Source organism: Polypterus senegalus, chromosome 10 (genome assembly GCF_016835505.1).
Source record: "Polypterus senegalus isolate Bchr_013 chromosome 10, ASM1683550v1, whole genome shotgun sequence".
NCBI lineage: Eukaryota > Metazoa > Chordata > Cladistia > Polypteriformes > Polypteridae > Polypterus > Polypterus senegalus.
In genome coordinates this window covers 122,906,636-122,927,564 of record NC_053163.1, presented here as the reverse complement: position 1 = coordinate 122,927,564, position 20,929 = coordinate 122,906,636, and the positions used below count along the sequence as shown (strand labels likewise).

General features: G+C 36.3%; 1 protein-coding gene across 1 annotated transcript in view; it reads right to left on the bottom strand.

The window, feature by feature from the left end:
- The window catches only part of wdr44 (WD repeat domain 44), a 126,512-nt gene that overhangs the window by 15,556 nt on the left and 90,027 nt on the right, over positions 1-20,929 (bottom strand). The window contains exons 8-14 of the mRNA XM_039766510.1: positions 20,463-20,546; positions 12,222-12,328; positions 8,774-8,925; positions 7,820-7,958; positions 6,737-6,801; positions 5,134-5,250; positions 529-651 (exon numbers count right to left, since the gene is read on the bottom strand). Coding sequence (XP_039622444.1) covers positions 529-651; positions 5,134-5,250; positions 6,737-6,801; positions 7,820-7,958; positions 8,774-8,925; positions 12,222-12,328; positions 20,463-20,546 — 787 coding nt within the window. The remainder of the gene's footprint in view (positions 1-528; positions 652-5,133; positions 5,251-6,736; positions 6,802-7,819; positions 7,959-8,773; positions 8,926-12,221; positions 12,329-20,462; positions 20,547-20,929) is intronic.

The window sequence follows — 20,929 nt, the reverse complement described above, 5'->3', positions numbered from 1 at the left end:
ATGACCATTACTAAATATATTAAATTAATACATTAAAGTAAACATAATAAACCTAATACAACAGGAGACAAAAATTACAAGTAAATAGGTCCATCCATTATCCAACCTGCTACATCCCAACTACAGGGTCACGGGGTCAACTGGAGCCAATCCCAGCCAACACAGGGCGCTAGGCAGGAAACAAACCCCGGGCAGGGCGCCAACCCACTGCAGGACATGCGCACGCACACACACACACACCCAGCAAGCACACACTAGGGACAATTTAGGATCGCCAATGCACCTACCCTGCGTAAATAGGTCTTTACACTTTTTTTTTTTTTTACAATAATTAGATGCCACAACCAGCATTTCTGTTATTTTAAAATGTGATGTCTGAAAAAAAGGAAATTGTAATTCTATCTTTAAAATTTGAGGGCTACAAAACAGCCTTTAACACAGAAATCTGATGCAGTGTTTACTATAACCAAGGCATGAAAAATGTGTTTTTGAAAACCAAAATGAACTACATTAATTAATAATACTTACCCTAGGATGGAAAGCAATAGCAGTAACAAAATCAATATGCTGAAAGCAGCATAAGCATTCTCTCCGTGATATGTGCCATAATCGTACTGTCTTGTCCATGGAAGATGAAAGCAAAAAGTAGTTCTGTAAGATAAAGAAAATATTACTTAACAAGGTTACTTTTTCAGAGTGAGTACAAACAGTATACAAAATGAATCAGTTTAAAGATTCCTAAAACCATAGTTAGGTTTGAACTGAAAGTAAAACAAATCATAACCCTTTGTTAAAAGCTTAGTGGCTGACTTTCTTTTCAATCAGCACCTTAATCTTGATTTTAATGGAATTTTTCATTAGTTTCTATTCACATTCTAGTTGCCTAACTCCTGCCAGTGTCTTTCCCTTCAGAGAAAAAAAACAATAAAAATGTGTCAAGAACCAATCTGTGTTGATACCTCTCGTTCTTGAACGCTTTTGTCTTTTTTTTTTTTAATGTATTTAATATTTCATTCAAGCAGTTACTACATTCTATATTGGTGACTTGTACTGTACCTCACTGTTAAAAGTAATCCACCGAGGCATGATCCTAAATTAATATAAGGACTCCTGTGCATTAAAGCAGTAAATTTCAAGAGAAAAGTAAAAACTATTGACACAACAGTAACGAGTCATGTAATTAAAACATAATTAGGAGCAAAAACTAGCTTCAAACTGAGAAAATGAATAAATAAAAATTACCAACAGTGATAAAACCACTATGGTAAAACATGAGCAAACACCTCCAATGAGGTGTTCTTATAGTCTTTAACTATTAAGTCTGTTGATTTTTAAAGGATATCTAACCTCACTATTTAGCACTAAGACACTACACCTCTGAATAAAAAACAGAAAAGTAATACATGACCATACCAAATCAGTTATATTATACAGACTGCTGTTATTAAGCAACACATTCAAGCTAGAAAGCTTGACAGAATAGTTAAAGATGTCAAAACAAGTGATACACCTACGTAAAAGAGATTTATGCTGTTCAAATCACACTGGGCTGTACAGTGTCCCTTGTACATGCCAAAGATTTGCTTGTCTTGAAATTGGACTGATTGTATGGCAAGTTTGATAGAAGCTTCAGTAACAGAGACTGCTTATCTTGCTGAGATTTGACAATGAACAGTGGCCAAGGTGATATTGATAAAACGTCTGAGGGTAAAAATGTCAGCAGCAATGGGAAACTGTGGACAAAAGGGCAAATGGTGCAACTGATTGTTTTACATAGTGACAACATAGCAAAACAAGTCTGCAGGACAGAAAGTACCATTCAATTACTATAATAGCTCTGCTACGGTGTGAGGTTAATTTTAGAGGCATTGCTTGGACCCATGGATTCCCTTGGAGGGCACGCTAAATGGCAAAGAAAATGCAAAGAAATCTGAGCCATCATATTTATCCTATGGCAGAGCATTTCTTTTCTGATGGTAAAGGAGTTTTGTGGAATAACAATGCCCCATACATAGATCATGAGTTGCCAAGAAATAATTTTAAGAGAATTACAACCAACCATATCATATAGCTACTAGTCACTAGATCCCATCCCTACCAAGCACTCCAAATAAACAGCAAAGGACCATTTTTTTCTGAAGGAATGGTGAAAAGTACATCTCACTTTCAAGACCTTTAATTTTGTTGATCAAAAAAAGACCACATATCAAAAAATAAAACAAGGATCCAAAGCAGAAGGTAGTATGGCAGTGCCCAACTGGATAATATACTACCAAGTTGTGAATATTCATAATTTTAGATAATGGAAAGAAGTAGTCAGTGATGAATACACTCCTGCCTAATTGGATCTGGAAAGAAAATCTTATAAGAAGTCTTCTCTGTATACTCAGGTCATTAATAATTATTGGCAAATTTACAAGTAATCAGATTGTATTTCACTCACTAAAAATATGGAACCAATCTAGAAAACACTCTAAGAAAAGCACACTGCTGTCTGATGCTACATTACAGGATAACTCCATATACAGTATAAGCCCTCCCTGGATTACATGCTATTTATTGCAAGTTTTGGAAAAGACTCTAGGCATCTCGACCTAAAGAGATCTTTATATCGATAATATGTTTGCACCTTTTGTTCAGCTCTTTCGTAAATATGTAATTCCCTCAACATATTACAGACGTGGACTTTAAATAATACCACAAATGGAAACTGCATGTACAAAAATGGTGGGACTCTTAACCTAATATTTTCATTCACTACATTTACAGGCAATCACTACAAACGAACGATTTCTGGTGCTCTCAATGAGACTTCTGCATCTGTCAACAGGTAGTTTCACCTACTCTTGCTGAGCAAACTGCTTCAACTGTGTCAGATTAAAGGGTGTCTTTTTTCAGTGTTTTCCATTGATGGTTTATAGGATTCAAATCAGAGCTCATAGAAGGACACTTCAGAATTGTCCAATGCTTTGTTCTTATCTGTCCTTGGGGACTTTTAGCTGATGAAGGATCAATGACCTGTGATTGACACAGAACTTTCTGACACCGGGCAGTACATTTTGCTCCAGAATGTCTTGACAGACTCAAGGCACCCTGTGTCAGACACAGCAAAGCAGCCCCAAAATATAACTTGGCCTCCTCCGTGTTTCAAAGTAGGTATAGTGTTCTTTTCTATGAAATCACCATTATTTTTTCCTCTGTGAACATAGAGCTGATGTGACTTGCCAAAAAGCTTTACTTTTGTCTACCAAGTCCAGACATCACTCTCCTATAAGCACTGTGGCTTATCAATATACATTTTAGCAAATTCCAGTCTGGCTATTTTATGTTGTTTTTTCCAAGAGTGGAGTCCTCCTCAGTCTTCTTCCATTGAGCCCACTGTCACTCAAAAAGCAACAAATGGAATGATTAGACACTGATGGAATCTGACCATGTAGTTCAGGTTGTATCTCTTTGGAAGTTGTCCTTAGCTTTTTGATTTACCACTCTCATGACCCTTCTGGGGTTAATTTTCTTCTTATGGCCATGTTCAAGGTTACAGTCCCAAGGACCTTAAACTTCTTAATAATATTTGTAACTGTCACAGAAACATAAACCTGCTTGGAGAAGGTCTTATAGCCTTTGCCTGTAACATGTTTATCTATAATTTTCTTTCTGATCTCCTCAGACAGCTCTCTGTTCATACTCAAGAATACTTAACTAGTAAGAAGAAGAAGATTGCCAGTGTTGCCAGAATTGATCAAATATTGCCACAGCGCTCATTGCTAGACCACCTTCAGCAACGCTGGGAAAGAGATCTCTTTATTAATATTGCAGACAAGCAATGGAAATTGATAACAACTTTCATTCTTTCTAAGTTAATGCAAACACAAAAATAGCACAGGGGGATTAGCACTGTTTCTGCTATATATATGGGATCAATTGTATGTAGTTTTGTAGTACTGTATTGTTGTTCTGTGTGCATCTAAACAGTTTAAATCCAGATGCTCCAATCCAATTCAATCCTACCTAAGCCACATTGCTGTTGAAGAAGCTTCTGGTGGCCTAACACATTTAGGCTATTTATGCCAGTGTTTAATTGGTTTGGTTAGCTACCTATAGGATTATATTTCAAGGTTATACAGTAAATGTCCCATTCCTCCTTTCTTGCTTTATTACACACATTTGACTTGATACAGTCTGTTACTTACAGAGATTACATGAACTGAGTTACCTATTATGCAACTACATGACATAAAAAAATACATCCATATGAAAATGAAATTCTTTCCGCTATTTGCAAATTTTCAAACTGTGATCAGATAAAACTGTGTATATTCAATTAGTAAAATCTGTTTTTAAACATTGTTTGAAATATTAGAATTCAGATACAGACAGTAACAACTTAAAAATAAAAAGTTAACGAATTGCTAAATAATTACATTTTCACAAATATTGAATGTTCATAATATGTAACTCTTGGAAAGGAAGAATACGTGTTTTATGACAATTTGTGGGTCAAAATTTTAAATCGAATCAAAGGCTAACAAGTGTTCTAGGATTTCACTGACAATCATTTAGAATTGACTACACCATCATTTTTGTTTTGCTCTGTGGGGAGGTAAAATAGCATTCTACTTTCTTAAATACACCTAAATAATTAATTTATTGGATATTTGATTATACAGGATAGGTTTGTTCATTGTTTGTAGTTATTATGAGTAAAAGGCCAACGCTAAGAACTCAGCATGTTAAAAAGCATTCTAATTAACTTTTATATTATTGAGTTACAATGGAAACATAAATTATAGTAAGACTGCTTAATTTCCGCGCCAAAGCAGTTGACAGTTTTTCATAGCTGTGTTGCAATAAGAGAAAATGGACACACAGATGAGTATTTTCTAAGTGTTGTGCCATTTTTAGTATCACTTTATAGTGAACCAATAAACAACATCAGTAAGCAGCCAATGTTAATATGTTGTTAAAAAGTTCTAAATCACAGTAAACTGTACAACTTACTTATCTATAGAAAAAATGTAAATGCTAATGCTCATATTTTTACATTAACATGTGAAATTAAAACAAATGTTACACCAGAATCATACTAGAATCTGACTAGAAATAATCTTAAAAACATTTGTTTTATTTTCTTACCTTAGACCAAGAAAGGTCAAGTAGATCAGCAGTGTGCCCTTTATATTTGCAAAATGGCTGTTGTCTAAAAGGTGCATTTTTATCATCCAAATCTGTGTCTTCAGCTGTATTGTTAACCTATGAAGCAATAAAAAAAAAGCTAATGTAATACACATTAAGCTAATTTACCTTATAAGAAAAATATATCAGTTTGCATTATAAGAATGCACATTTAAGGCAATACTTTGAGAGTCAAAAGCTTGTAATATTCATTAAATGTTTTGATTTGAAAATTATCTGTGCTATATCAAAAATTAGTAATACTACTCAGATAATGCTGAGTAATTTGTTGGATAAAAGTACTCTAATGCTAGACTGATATAGAGGATTTGCAGAATTGATCATAATGGCTATCAGTTTTGTCTTTATTTTCTCATCCACTACTACCTCTAGTGGGTTGACAGGATGTCCCACAACTTAGCTTGCCTTCTTAACTAGCTTGTTGATCCAAGGGGCTTTCCTTGTATGTTCCCTTGCACTGCCTATCACACATTTATAGGACATGTAAATGATGTTACAACCCACATTAAAGGAACACAGTCTCCTAAGGAAAAATGACTGCTCTGTCCTTTCTTATATATTTCCTCTTTGTTACTAGACCAGCCCAGTTTATCATTGATGTGGAAACCCCCAAATACTTGCAATGTACCAACTCCACATTCACTTCCGGAATAGCAACTGGGCATAGAGGCTCTTTAACCTCCGCTGTAGCAATTTGTTTCTGTGGGGACATCTTAAAAGCCAACTGTAATGCACACATCCTGCAACCATTGCTGAACTAAAATGGAGGATTGAAGAGGAAATCGCTGGCTTTCATCTTGACATGTTATGTCAAACAATGCAGAATTTCCATAACAGGCTGTCAGAATGTGTACAGAGAAATGGACAACACCTTCATAATGTGTTCTTCAAAATACAAAATGAATATTGATTAATTGAATATCCTTTACTAAACATTTGATCATTAAACATATTTTGTAATGTGTTTATTCGTGCATTGAACGTCAATTGAAACTTTCCTGTTTTCCTGCTCCATCCTGTATATATGCACTACAGTATTCAATAGCTAAAAACATGTACATAGTAAGTACAGCAAAAATATTGATCATTTCCTTTTATGTTACATAAACAAGCAGAGTCAATAACATACTTTTTTGGTGGCTTGCTGATTTGTCAGTGACTGTAGTTAATACAGAACCCATGTAATATATATAGCATGTGTTAAGGACAAACATGAATGTTAGTTACTCCACAAAATGATTTAATCATAAAACATATTAAGAATTTCACTAGGCTCTTGCAGTGTATGTGACAATAAAGATCTCTAATCTAATGTTGTAACCATAACAAAGGATGAATATGACGTTAATTTGATATTGCTATGATGACTTTCATATTGAAAGAATAATTTAATGTATACAAAGATCTAAGTGAGTATGGTGAATTTACCATTGCATAAACCATTCTTCTGCAAATCAGCAAGCACAAATGAAATGAGGTTTGTTGCCAGATGGGACGAAGGATTTGTAAATAGCAAGGTAAACATCATTTTCTAAAAACATACCGTTGTTTCTGTATCAGACTTTGATGAGCTAAGACTTTCTTGAGAGGGAGATGGAGACACACGGCCTAAAACAAGAAACACAATGCAATAAAGATATTAGGAGTTAATCTTGCAAGTGTGCTCTGGAGATCTTGATGAATAATTTATCCAAAAATTGGGAGTGGTCTCCCCTAGACTCTCGTATACTCAGATACAGTATGTCTGTATACTCAAAGATTATGTTTTTATATTATGTACATTAAAGATCAAAGACAAATCAAATTAATAATATATTGAACAATTACTATAAAAGTAAAGTAAAAAGTAAAGACTTTGCAGCTGCATGAATAAAAGGTAAAGTATCACTTCCAATTAGCAGAAATAGCTCAAACATTGATAGAAATCTACATTTGTACCTAATACGTGTATGCAAAATTTGGTTGACCTAAATGAAAGCATACTCAAGTTATTGTGTTTATATACACAAACACACACACATACATAATTCCAAAAATGGTATTATTGGACTCAGGGAGGTCTAAAATGTTGAGATTCATCAAAATCTCGAAACAGAATTTTTGGAGGATTCCAATACTTTCCTTATACTATGTATACAAGAAAGACAGGGAGGTCTAAAATGTCAAGATTCATCAAAATCTCAACCTCAAATTTTTGGACAATTATAATATTTTCCCTATATTTCGTGTACAATAAAGTAAAAACTTGAGACATCTATTATGTGCCCCCTTAATGGCAGTTCACTGGAACTGAGAAGACTTGAGTCTTACAAAAGTTCTTCACAACTTATACTCTGCAGTCTTGCAATATGTATAATGGCTATTACACAGACTTTCTTTTGTGAAGTTATTATTATAAGTATTTATTGCAACCAGTTCATTTTATCTTTATAAAACTCCCATTTTTGTCCCTCAGATTTGCATACCATTTGATACTAAAAATTAAACAATGAAAGGCAAAGGAGATGAAGGGAAACAAGCTTTAAAATAATATCAGTTTAACATACAATAAACCTATTTAGCATTTGGTACCTTTCTATTACTCACTGTTTTTTACTTTTAGTAAAATATTAAACAATATTCTTACCTTCAGTGTTGTATTTCATTCTCATGTTATTAAAATAATCAAAGGCATTTTTCAATACCCATATTCTGACAACTTTGTCCTGTCCAGCAGTTGCAAGTAATCGTCCACAGTGAGCAAATTTCATTGTCCACACGGCACCCTGAAAGGAATCCAATTAAGTTAAATACCAAAAAACACAAGTTCCACAAATAATCTGATCATGCAATAAATGCAATGGCAGCAGCTAAATGATAAATAAATCATACTTGGCTACAAAATGAATTTAGGGAGAATAGTTCAACTGAGATCCAGGTGTAAATATCCAATGTGCGAACAAAAATGCATTTAGGACACTATGAACACTAGAATAGACTTTTTCTCAGCTGTCTGCGAGCCAGGCTTGCCTCAGATCAAGTTCTTTTCAAATCAAGTTTTGAATTCTTGTCAGGTATTTTTATTCCTTTATTTTATGTATTTACACTATACCTTGTTCTCTTTTATGCAATTTTATGGTGACTTTTGTCAATATTTTGCATTTCATGTGCTTTTATGACATGAAGTGCCTTATACACATTTTGTATAAACAGGCACAGAAGGAAAATCCTTCAATCATTTACATTAATAATATGAAAAATATTAACAAGGACTTTTTGGGCTGAATGGCCAATTCTTGTCAGAATTATTCAAATGTTCTAATACTGTTTTTAAGTAATTTCCAGAATTAGTGGCTAAGTTTTGACCAAAAGGACAGTCACTTGTCAAATGTTTGATCGAAACTTTCTGTGTTTACTTAAGACTGGCCAGTTGACCATTAAATGACCTTATTCCACTTGGCATCATTGAAACTGGTGGTCAAAGGATCATCACGATGATTAAAATCTAGATGCACATCATATCAGCATTCTCTTTTAGGTCCTTTTACGCTACAGAAAGGAAACAAAGTGATTGAATGTAAAAAATGTACTGATAACTTACTGTATGTTCACCACTTAAATCCTGAACAACTTTAATTTGGTCAAAATCAAAAGGTCCTTTAAAGCCATGGGCTGCTTTAAACTTAACAGGTCTAGTATACGGCATCCCTTCATCATCACTTGATGATGGGTCATCCTGATCTGTGTGAAAAACTAAAACGAAAAAAAAAAAAAGATCATTAATGTAAGATGTAATTTTTAGTATCAATTAATTTATGTGATTCTGCTATAGCAGCACAAACTATATGAAGATAGCAAACACATAAAAGTTACCAACAGAGACAGAGCCAAGGACTCTAAATGTGACATATGATGTGTATAAACAAAAGGAAAGGAAAGACATACAAGCCTGAATTGTTTTCTCCACATACTGCTGATAACAAGGAAAATGATAAAATTTCTTACCATCACAAATGCATTCTTTACTTGGTGTATTTCTGACATACTTATTGTCCAAACAGGACAGAGTTAAACTGCTTCACACCTCATGTAAAACAACTTTGACAGTATAAGCATGCACCTGGCATGGTACTACATTGACTCTTTCAGAATATTTTCTCATCATTAGGAATTGGCAGTATGGCAAAAAAATAAACTTGATTGCGTCAACTTGTTCAAAATGTTCTTAAGGTGTATCACATGAAGACGGTGGCCTCTGCTGACACCAATGCAATTACACCCTTCAACAACACAGGATTTTCAGCCAGCAATTACATTAAATGGCTATAACATATTGGAAAAAATGCAACTACAACAGACAGCCAACACCAATTTAATTGGTCTGCCAGTTTTCACACAAGACTATTTCAGATATTTAGAGTTACAATTATGGTTGCTCGGTATACTGGAACTGGAAAAGTACTGTAAAACCCAAATTTTAAAATAGTACAGTACCAGCATTTTGGGATTTTTGGCACCAGAAGTAAACATCACCTTTCACTCAATCCCCCATAAAACCCCGAAAACACTCAGGAGTGTATATGTGTAAAAACAATTGTTCTGCAGACTTCAGGAAATGAACACAGGCTGTGATGCAATCAAGACTTCACAGGGGACCAATTATAACTTCAAAATGTCCGTGACTTTATGGGGGACCCCACCCCTTATTGGTTCAACGAGTAATGGACTGCATGGGGGATTTTATTTCTTCAGCATGATTGGAATTGCCCTTGGCACATGGGAGCAAGGGACTTAAAAACCCACCTTGCTTTCACAATTGCACATTTGATGCGTTCATCTAGAGGGTAGCACAGCACAATGGTGGTCAATTGTATGGCACACCAGGAAGGCTAGAGTGAGACAGGCATTAGGGTGGTAACTGGAAGGTTTTCTGTTATCTGTTATTTAACAATTGAATAAACAGAAATCGCTACAAAATTAAAAGGAAATTGACTCTTTCAGAGCAGGATCCTCTAGTTCAGGGGTGCCCACACATTGTCAGCTTGCGAGTTACTTTTAAAATGACCAGGTTGAAATGATCTACCTACATTAAAAATGCCATATACAGTGTATATATATATATATATATATATATATATATATATATATATATATATATATATATATATATATATATATATACACACTGAGTATACTTTATACATAAAGTGTATGTTGTCCTACCTTGCATGACTGAATAACCTTTATGGCACAATAACAATTCAATACATTTATGGTCACTACAGTATTTGGATTTAATAATCGTCATGTAGGAAAAGGTTGACTCGCATAAATAAGTAGAGCCAAATAATGCAGTCATGAAGCTTTTGAATTCAGCCAAGTGAAAAATGACGGCTGTCCGATTAACTGCGATTTTAGTTTAGTTTTTATGAACAATTCGAAAGTGCCTTTCTACATTTTCCTTCTTTGGAATAGCAATGATAGATTGACAGACCAGACAAATGCACTTCGATTGTGACATTGTGAGAAAAAATCCTCTTCCAATTCCACATCCAGCCCATAAACAACACATTTTTTTTAAATCACTTCTTTAGTCGATATAAATTGGAAAGCTAACTAGATCACAGCCGGAGTTTTGCAGTAGCTCGTGCATTTGATCGTGCGTGCGGGATTGACCAATGTGTTAGAAGAAAAGAGATCTCAGACTGGCTGCCCTGTATGTCAATCAAGTAGCAAATGCCATAGGGAGGATATATGATAGACTAACGTTTAAATTTTTTTTTTTATTTGAATGCAACGCGATCTACCTGCACTACCTTTGCGATCTACTGGTCGATCGCGATCGACGCATTGGGCACCCCTGCTCTAGTTAGTTCAGTTGTTTAAAACTGTATGTAAAAATAAACTGTGAGTTGACTAGTACAGAATGATTTGCTATTATTTCAATGAGAATTTAAAAATTCCAACTGGAAGAGTATGCGAGTGCCTTAAAGCATTGGAAAGATCATTTCACAAAAATATTCAACATCAGCACTAAGATGTTTCAGAGGAACTTTGGGACAAATCTGTGACAAGATGCAGATCTTAACTTTCCTTATGGCACAGGAAATATGATTACTATAAGAATTTCCATTCTGAAAGGCTCAAGGGTACAATGGCAAATGCAGAAAAGCAACTTTAGTCAAAAGTGGTCAATGTAAGTACATGAAAACAACATTCCAGACAGTCCAAAAATATGCCAGAAAAAACCTTAATTGCAGAAAGCCCACCTGAATACCATTTCAAGGAGAGAAAAAAATGAATGCTCAAAATTTTCTGTTGCCAATGAATTAAAACATTCAGTAAAATTAATGCTTTGGGCCTACAACCAAGCAGTATACCACAACAGAGGGTGGTGGTGCTGCTTCATAGCTCTAGGACAATAGATTTGTGCTCCATCCAGGACACTGTATGTGTTGTTATTTGGAAATTGTATACTGGTTCAGTATGAGTGAGTGTGTTGTATACTCTATGTGCACATGTCTTAAAGAGTAGGTTTCTGCCAAGTTAGTCTGAGTGAGGGTGGAGACTCTGCAAACTTTGACACTTTTTTAGTTACTAATCAGATTTACTGTGCAAAACTGCTTTCAAATCTGTAAATGTCCAAAAAAACTGATGGTCAAAAGAGATTTCATAAATGCATCTTACATACACTGAACAAAATAAATTCTTTAGCTTTGTATACTATGGTACATACAAAGGACTTCTGTTTATACTGATTGATTGATTTTTTTAATTCTATTACAAGAAAATCTTGATAGCAGCAAAAGCTTATCACAGGAGTATACAGCATATGATAAAATATATTCCTGGATGCAAGGGTAGTCTATTAAGCTTACATGCATGTCTGTGGTATGAAGGAGGAAAATATGAGTACATGTGTGAAAATCAAAGCAAAGACTGGGAGAACCTGCAAAAAACATAGTGCCTAGCAGTTATTTGAACCATGGATTCTACTACAAACATACAACCCACCAGAAAACGTTACAAAAAACAGTGAAATGCTTTACCTTCATCTCGGACACTTTTCACTTTGTTTACTGCCCTCTCACCATACTCTTCAGCAAGATGCTTGGCTCTTTTCACTGATTTACCTAGGAACTTTTTAAGTTGTGTACTAGAATGAAAAATTAGAAAATTAAATTTAGTCCAAATTATAAAAATGAAACAATCGTAATATAAATATCCTGAAAAATAAATAGCAAAACTTTGAATGACAATTTTATATTTTTTTTAGAATACTGACAGATTTTTTAAAATGTATTTTCTATTTTATTATATTAAGATACATCATCTTGATTTAGTTTAAGAATGAAGTATAGTTATATGATGAAAGATAAGTTATTTCATTAAATGATAATGCTTTTGTTTCTGCAATCTATATATATCAAGGCATTTAAGAAGTAAAGGATTAAGAAACCATACCGGTGGCACATGAAAATTGACAATTACCTTCTCCTTATATACACATCTTGAAATCTGAAAATAATGACTAAAATATTAAATTATATTTTTGATGTAGTGTATATCAATACATTATAATAAATAATCTACACACACACATTCAGATTTTCACAATAGTTTTCAATACTGTGCCGCAGACTACTTTACTTCAGTCAATATTATTTATGGTTAATTTTCCAGTGCAGATTTTCTAGTTTAACTATTACTTTCATTGCTCACAGTCTGTAAAATAAGTAATGAAAAAGATCATGTTCATTACTTTAATAAAAGCATTGAAGACTTGGGAGTATTATGGTCTAAACACATGAAAACTCGTCTAATTTGTTTCCTCACTTCTATAATCTATTACTTTTTTAGGCTCTTTATTTGTTTTTTATTTAAATAGCTGTAAGTACAATGTGAGTATGCACAGATGGACCTAACTACGCAAAACACAGACAAGTTATAAACTCTGCCATTAGCACTTGGGTGTGCTCATAAGAAAATGAATCCTTTCAAACAGAATTAAACATCATATACTAGCAGACCTTGTGCGCTTCGCTGCAGTTGCTGTACTTGGAATAATTATGTATCTACATGTGACTTATAGAGTTTCTTTATATACAACATTTTTGGTTTGTCCTCCTGGAGCCAAAATATATAAATTTTCTCTATGACTAATTCGTGAACATGCTACATAAAAAATAGAAACAGGAAAAACGGCAACACCGCCGGGAACAACACTAAATGAGATAAAGTAAAAACTAAACACTAAAATACAAAAACGAAGTAGAAAGTAACAGTAAACCGCAACACCGCTGGGAACACTGGCACATCGCGTCTACTAAACACTAAGAAACACTAAGTAGAAACACTAAAGTAAAAAATACTATTCAGTAAGTACTGCGTCTAGTGAACAGTAAATCAGTAAAGGAGAGGGGACTAAACACTAAGGAAAAAAATGGCAAGACCGCATCAGCTGTGGAGCTCAGCTTGGAGCGAAATTAAGTGAATGGGAGGGGAGATGATCACGTGACTCCCCCACCCGCCTTAACTCTCAATCCCTCTACAAACACAGTCTCTCGGATCCCAACTCTCCTTTATATAAATCAGTAAAGGAGAGAGGACTAAATTACTAAGGAAAAAGAATGGCAAGACCGTGTCAGCTGCAGAGCTCAGCGGAGCACAGTCCGGAGCAAAATGAAGTGAATGAAATGACGTGAATGGGAGGGGAGATGATCACGTGACTCCTCCACCCGCCTTAACTCTCCATCCCTCCACAAACACAGTCTCTCCCAACTCTCCTTTATATATATATACATATATATGACTTAATCTAAAGGTAGCTATTCTCCTCTTTGTTAAAGGAAAAACTTGGTGTTTTAGACTAAGACTGAAGTCAAAACCAATTACTAAGAATACGACTGAACCCTAATTGAAGGTTATATGGAATTCCTTTTCTCAAATATATGTGTGAATTAATACTGCTGACAAGCAAGTAAAGCAGTTTTGCAAGTCAGTGTTTGATAGTAAAGTCATAAGTTAAAAAATGATTACAGTGAACCCTCGTTTATCCGTTCCAGACTCTACCGTGATAAATGAATTTTCGCGAAGTAGGATTCTTTATTTATAAATCGAATATTTTCGCAGTTAGAGTATAGAAAACCTGTTTACGACCTTCTAAATACGTTTTTTTCTTTTATCCCCTCAAGTGCCTGTCCAAAGTCGTACAATGTCAGCCCGAATCTGTACCGCTAAAGACGGAGTTTCATGCACTAAATAAGCTATAGATGAGAATAAGCAAGCACCATCTCCCCTGATATTTACTACGCGGTGAGGCATTTGTACTCCACCAATTATTTCCAGAGACATAATTTTGTCTATTTTTCCAGTGCATCGCGCACAAAAGCAAGGGAACGGTGACAGCACCAGAACTCTGCTCACATCGCGTCGCTTCGTACCTCAAGCCGCAAGTACTAAGTCTGTAATAAGCGGAATACCGCTACGCTTTGCACTCACGGGACGGAAGGACAATCCTGAACGGTTTTATCTAGTAGATTATTGTACTGTACATTTAATTGCACACAACCACTAACCTATGAAGGCACGACCTCAGTAGGAGAGTCTTTAGAGGTGGTGCAGTATCTTCAGCAGGTGCGTTGTCTTCAGTGAAGAAGTACTAGGAGTAGGCAGTGGGTGTCTGGGTGCGCGGCTGAAGAAAATCTTGATAGGCAACGCTGTCTTTTCATATGCGTGAGGAGGCTTTTGTAAGGTATTGCCATCTTTAATCATATCCAAGAGTTTCACCTTCTCCTGGATAGTAAGCATCTTCCTCCGGCGCTTAGTTTTATTGTCAGAAGGCTTAGAAAAAGCAGCACGTTTAGGAGCCATCGTAGGGCTTAGATAAAAAATCGTGATAGAGTGAAGCCGCGAAAGTCGAAGCGTGATATAGCGGGGGATCACTGTAATGTAGAATTAATTTTATGTTTTAGCCACCCCTTGACTAATCTCTATTCTGAAACAAAACTCAGAAATTACTGATGAGTTGGTCCATGACTAATAAATATAGGAGACAAGAAGATTTTAACTTTAGCTAATAATGATTGATTCATACTTGGAACACTTTATTTATCTCATTCATATGTATGTGTGTATATATATATATATATATATATATATATATATATATATATATATATATACACACACACAGTGGTGTGAAAAACTATTTGCCCCCTTCCTGATTTCTTATTCTTTTGCATGTTTGTCACACAAAATGTTTCTGATCATCAAACACATTTAACCATTAGTCAAATATAACACAAGTAAACACAAAATGCAGTTTTTAAATGATGGTTTTTATTATTTGGGGAGAAAAAAAATCCAAACCTACATGGCCTTGTGTGAAAAAGTAATTGCCCCCTTGTTAAAAAATAACCTAACTGTGGTGTATCACACCTGAGTTCAATTTCCGTAGCCAGCCCCAGGCCTGATTACTGCCACACCTGTTTCAATCAAGAAATCACTTAAATAGGAGCTGCCTGACACAGAGAAGTACACCAAAAGCACCTCAAAAGCTAGACATCATGCCAAGATCCAAAGAAATTCAGGAACAAATGAGAACAGAAGTAATTGAGATCTATCAGTCTGGTAAAGGTTATAAAGCCATTTCTAAAGCTTTGGAACTCCAGCGAACCACAGTGAGAGCCATTATCCACAAATGACAAAAACATGGAACAGTGGTGAACCTTCCCAGGAGTGGCCGGCCGACCAAAATTACCCCAAGAGCGCAGAGACGACTCATCCGAGAGGTCACAAAAGACCCCAGGACAACATCTAAAGAACTGCAGGCCTCACTTGCCTCAATTAAGGTCAGTGTTCACAAATCCACCATAAGAAAGAGACTGGGCAAAAACGGCCTGCATGGCAGATTTCCAAGATGCAAACCACTGTTAAGCAAAAAGAACACTAGGGCTCGTCTCAATTTTGCTAAGAAACATCTCAATGATTGCCAAGACTTTTGGGAAAATACCTTGTGGACTGATGAGACAAAAGTTGAACTTTTTGAGAAGGCAAATGTCCCGTTACATCTGGCGTAAAAGGAACATAGCATTTCAGAAAAAGAACATCATACCAACAGTAAAATATGGTGGTGGTAGTATGATGGTCTGGGGTTGTTTTGCTGCTTCAGGACCTGGAAGGCTTGCTGTGATAGATGGAACCATGAATTCTACTGTCTACCAAACAATCCTGAAGTAGAATGTCCGGCCATCTGTTCGTCAACTCAAGCTGAAGCGATCTTGGGTGCTGCAACAGGTCAATGACCCAAAACACACCAGCAAATCCACCTCTGAATGGCTGAAGAAAAACAAAATGAAGACTTTGGAGTGGCCTAGTCAAAGTCCTGACCTGAATCCAATTGAGATGCTATGGCATGACCTTAAAAAGGTGGTTCATGCTAGAAAACCCTCAAATAAAGCTGAATTACAACAATTCTGCAAAGATGAGTGGGCCAAAATTCCTCCAGAGCTGTAAAAGACTCATTGCAAGTTATCGCAAACGCTTGATTGCAGTTATTGCTGCTAAGGGTGGCCCAACCAGTTATTAGGTTCAGGGGGCAATTACTTTTCACACAGGGCCATGTAGGTTTGGATTTTTTCTCCCTAAATAATAAAACCATCATTTAAAAACTGCATTTTGTGTTTACTTGTGTTATATTTGACTAATGGTTAAATGTGTTTGTTGATCAGAAACATTTTGTGTGACAAACATGCAAAAGAATAAGAAATCAGGAAGGGGGCAAGTAGTTTTTCACACCACTGTATATATATATATATATATATATATATATATATACACACATACACACACATACATACACACACACACACACAGTGTGTGGAGTCCACCTGTGGTAAATTCAGTTGATAGGACATGATTTGGAAAGGCACACACCTGTCTATATAAGGTCCCACAGCTGACAGTTCATGTCAGAGCACAAACCAAGCATGAAGTGAAAGGAATTGTCTGTAGACCTCCAAGACAGGATTGTCTCGAGGCACAAATCTGGGTAAGGTTACAGAAAAATTTCTGTTGCTTTGAAGGTTCCAATGAGCACAGTGGCCTCCATCATCCGTAAGTGGTAGAGGTTCAAAACCACCAGGACTCTTCCTAGAGCAGGCCGGCCATCTAAACTGAGCGATCGGGGGAGAAGGGCCTTAGTGAGGGAGGTGACCAAGAACCCGATGCTCACTCTGTCAGAGCTCCAGAGTTCCTCTGTGGAGAGAAGAGAACCTTCCAGAAGGATAACCATCTCTGCAGCAATCCACCAATCAGGCCTGTATGGTAGAGTGGCCAGACAGAAGCCACTCCTTAGTAAAAAGCACAAGGCAGCCCGCCTGGAATTTGCCAAAAGGCACCTAAAGGACTCTCAGACCATGAGAAACAAAATTCTCTGGTCTGATGAGACAAAAATTGAACTGTTTGGTGTGAATGCCAGGTGTCATGTTTGGAGGAAACCAGGCATCGCTCATCACCAGGCCAATACCATCCCTAGAGTGAAGCATGTTGGTGGCAGCATCATGCTGTGGGGATGTCTTTCAGTGGCAGGAACTGGGAGACTAGTCAGGATAAAGGGAAATATGACTGCAGCAATGTACAGAGACATCCTGGATGAAAACCTGCTCCAGAGTGCTCTTGACCTCAGACTGGGGTGACGGTTCATCTTTCAGCAGGACAACGACCCTAAGCACAAAGCCAAGAAATCAAAAGAGTGGCTTCAGGACAACTCTGTGAATGTCCTTGAGTGGCCCAGCCAGAGCCCAGACTTGAATCCAATTAAACATCGACAACTGACACTTCCCATCCAACCTGATGGAGCCTGAGAAGGTGCTGCAAAGAGGAATGGGCGAAACTGGCCAAGGATAGGTGTGCCAAGCTTGTCGCAACATACTCAAAAAGACTTGAGGCTGTAATTGCTGCGAAAGGTGCATCAACAAAGTATTGAGCAAAGGCTGCGAATACCTATGTACATGTGATTTCTCAGTTTTTTTTTATTTTTAATAAATTTGCAAAAACCTCAAGTAAGCTTTTTTCACATAGTCATTATGGGGTGTTGTGTGTAGAATTCTGAGGAAAAAAATTAATTTAATCCATTTTGGAATAAGGCTGTAACATAACAAAATTTGGAAAAAGTGATGCGCTGTGGGGATGTCTTTCAGTGGCAGGAACTGGGAGACTAGTCAGGATAAAGGGAAATATGACTGCAGCAATGTACAGCGACATCCTGGATGAAAACCTGCTCCAGAGTGCTCTTGACCTCAGACTGGGGTGACGGTTCATCTTTCAGCAGGACAATGACCCTAAGCACAAAGCCAAGAAATCAAAGGAGTGGCTTCAGGACAACTCTGTGAATGTCCTTGAGTGACCCAGCCAGAGCCCAGACTTGAATCCAATTAAACATCGACAACCGACACTTCCCATCCAACCTGATGGAGCCTGAGAAGGTGCTGCAAAGAGGAATGGGCGAAACTGGCCAAGTATAGGTGTGCCAAGCTTGTCGCAACATACTCAAAAAGACTTGAGGCTGTAATTGCTGCGAAAGGTGCATCGACAAAGTATTGAGCAAAGGCTGCGAATACCTATGTACATGTGATTTCTCAGTTTTTTTATTTTTAATAAATTTGCAAAAACCTCAAGTAAGCTTTTTTCACATAGTCATTATGGGGTGTTGTGTGTAGAATTCTGAGGAAAAAAATTAATTTAATCCATTTTGGAATAAGGCTGTAACATAACAAAATTTGGAAAAAGTGATGCGCTGTGAATAATTTCCGGATGCACTGTATATACACATATACATATACACATACACATATATGTACAAACTAGCGACTGGGAGCCCGATCGAATCGGACTACAAATTCTACGTTTGTGAAATCCATACTTTCTCTGCAAAGAATTATTTGTTTTTTTTAAGTACTTGAAATGATTTTGTTATCATGGCGCTGATTTGTGCTTAAAATAGACCTTTTCGGCTGATGTAATGAAGAGCTTCATGTTTAAACAGGGCTGTGAGACGTGAACTCAGCTCTTTGGCGCACCTCATTTGATTTTTTCTGGCAAACAAATTTTCAAAACAAACCGCATTTTACGACTCTAATCAGAGTCAGAGTAATAATTATGTTGCCGTGGTCATTTTAGATCTGAGATCGGCTAAAATTTTAACAATGACCGTTGTTAATACCCAGCCGTCATTACTGTTTTCCAACAGATGTCAGAAGGACGGATGCCAAAACTGAACTGCCCAAAGATAGATTTCCATGTACCAAGCAAATGGTGATATGTTCTAAATTACTTACGGTTCCGGAGCTGTCGAAGGGTTTAAGTCAGTCGACGATGTTAGTCCTGGAATGTACGCCCCATCAAACCAACGTTCCAAAAACCAACCGAACTTACTGTTATCTGCTCGAACCAACACCAACTTACTATACTCGGCTGTCCAGCGGCGTCACTGAAGCATTCGAACATTCTTAGCCAATCATGCAATACTGCATCCGTGTTTGCCACGTTATGTTCTAACTACAGAAGCATCGAATCGAGGTATTGACGCGAACACCATACCTACGGATAGTATCAAATTTTTTATATATATATATATCTATATATCTATATATATATATAGATATCTACATATCTATATCTATATATATATATCTATATCTATATATATCTATATATATCTATATAGGTTGGGAGCATGCACACCCACCACATGACAAACCACCCAGAATGGCACCCAAGTGCAGCCGTGCAACAGGTCATACCTCAGCCAATCCTGCCACCAGCCCCCAAGTTTTCCTTGAAGGTGGGAGGACCTGCTTGCAGGGCTGGATGCCTGATTAATGTCATCCCCAGATGAAGCAATTGCAAGTTAAGAGCCTTGCTCAAGGGCCCAAGAGTGTAGAGTCACTTCTGGTGTTTTATGGGATTTGAACCAGCAACCTTCTGATAGCCGGCACAGATCCCTAGCCTCAGATATAAAAGCATGTACAATTTTTTTTACAGCAGACAATCATTGGTGAATATGGCCCTTAATAATAAGTTCAAATGTCCAAATTTAAATAATAATACAGAAAATGTAGCTAAACAATTATCAGAATAATCAACTTTTTTTATGTACACAGTACTTTACATTCCTAAATACATACTATTAAGGCTATAAAAAATAAGTTTCTCAATAATCACATTTTTATGTTTGGTGGATAAAACAAACAATCAGTACAGAAAATTGATCTAATTTAAAAACTTACGTTTTTTGTTTTAATTTTCCTCCATCCATGTCAGTTAACTGGGGCTGAGACTTATCTTCATCATCTGACTGTGCAGCATCATTTCTGTTGCAAAAATTAAAAAAGAAATAGGTATTAGTTATATTAATAAAAGGAAAAATAGATTTATCACTTATATATACGGTTTCTGAAAAAATATAATTTATGAATATTGCATAGAGAATTGCATACAAATGTTTAAAACGTCACAACTACAATATTTGTTACACTACACTTCAGAATTAATTGTGCAACTGCTGTCAGCAGTTACATCATCAATGAAGTGTGCCAGTACCTATAACAGGCATACAAGCCCAATCCATAACATTCCCATCATTATATTTAAGAAGTTGTTGCCAGTTGGTAAAGATTGTGGTATGCTTTGGATCTTGGGCAATTCCTATTTGCCTCCACATACTGCTCTTGCCATCACTCTGATACAGGTTAAT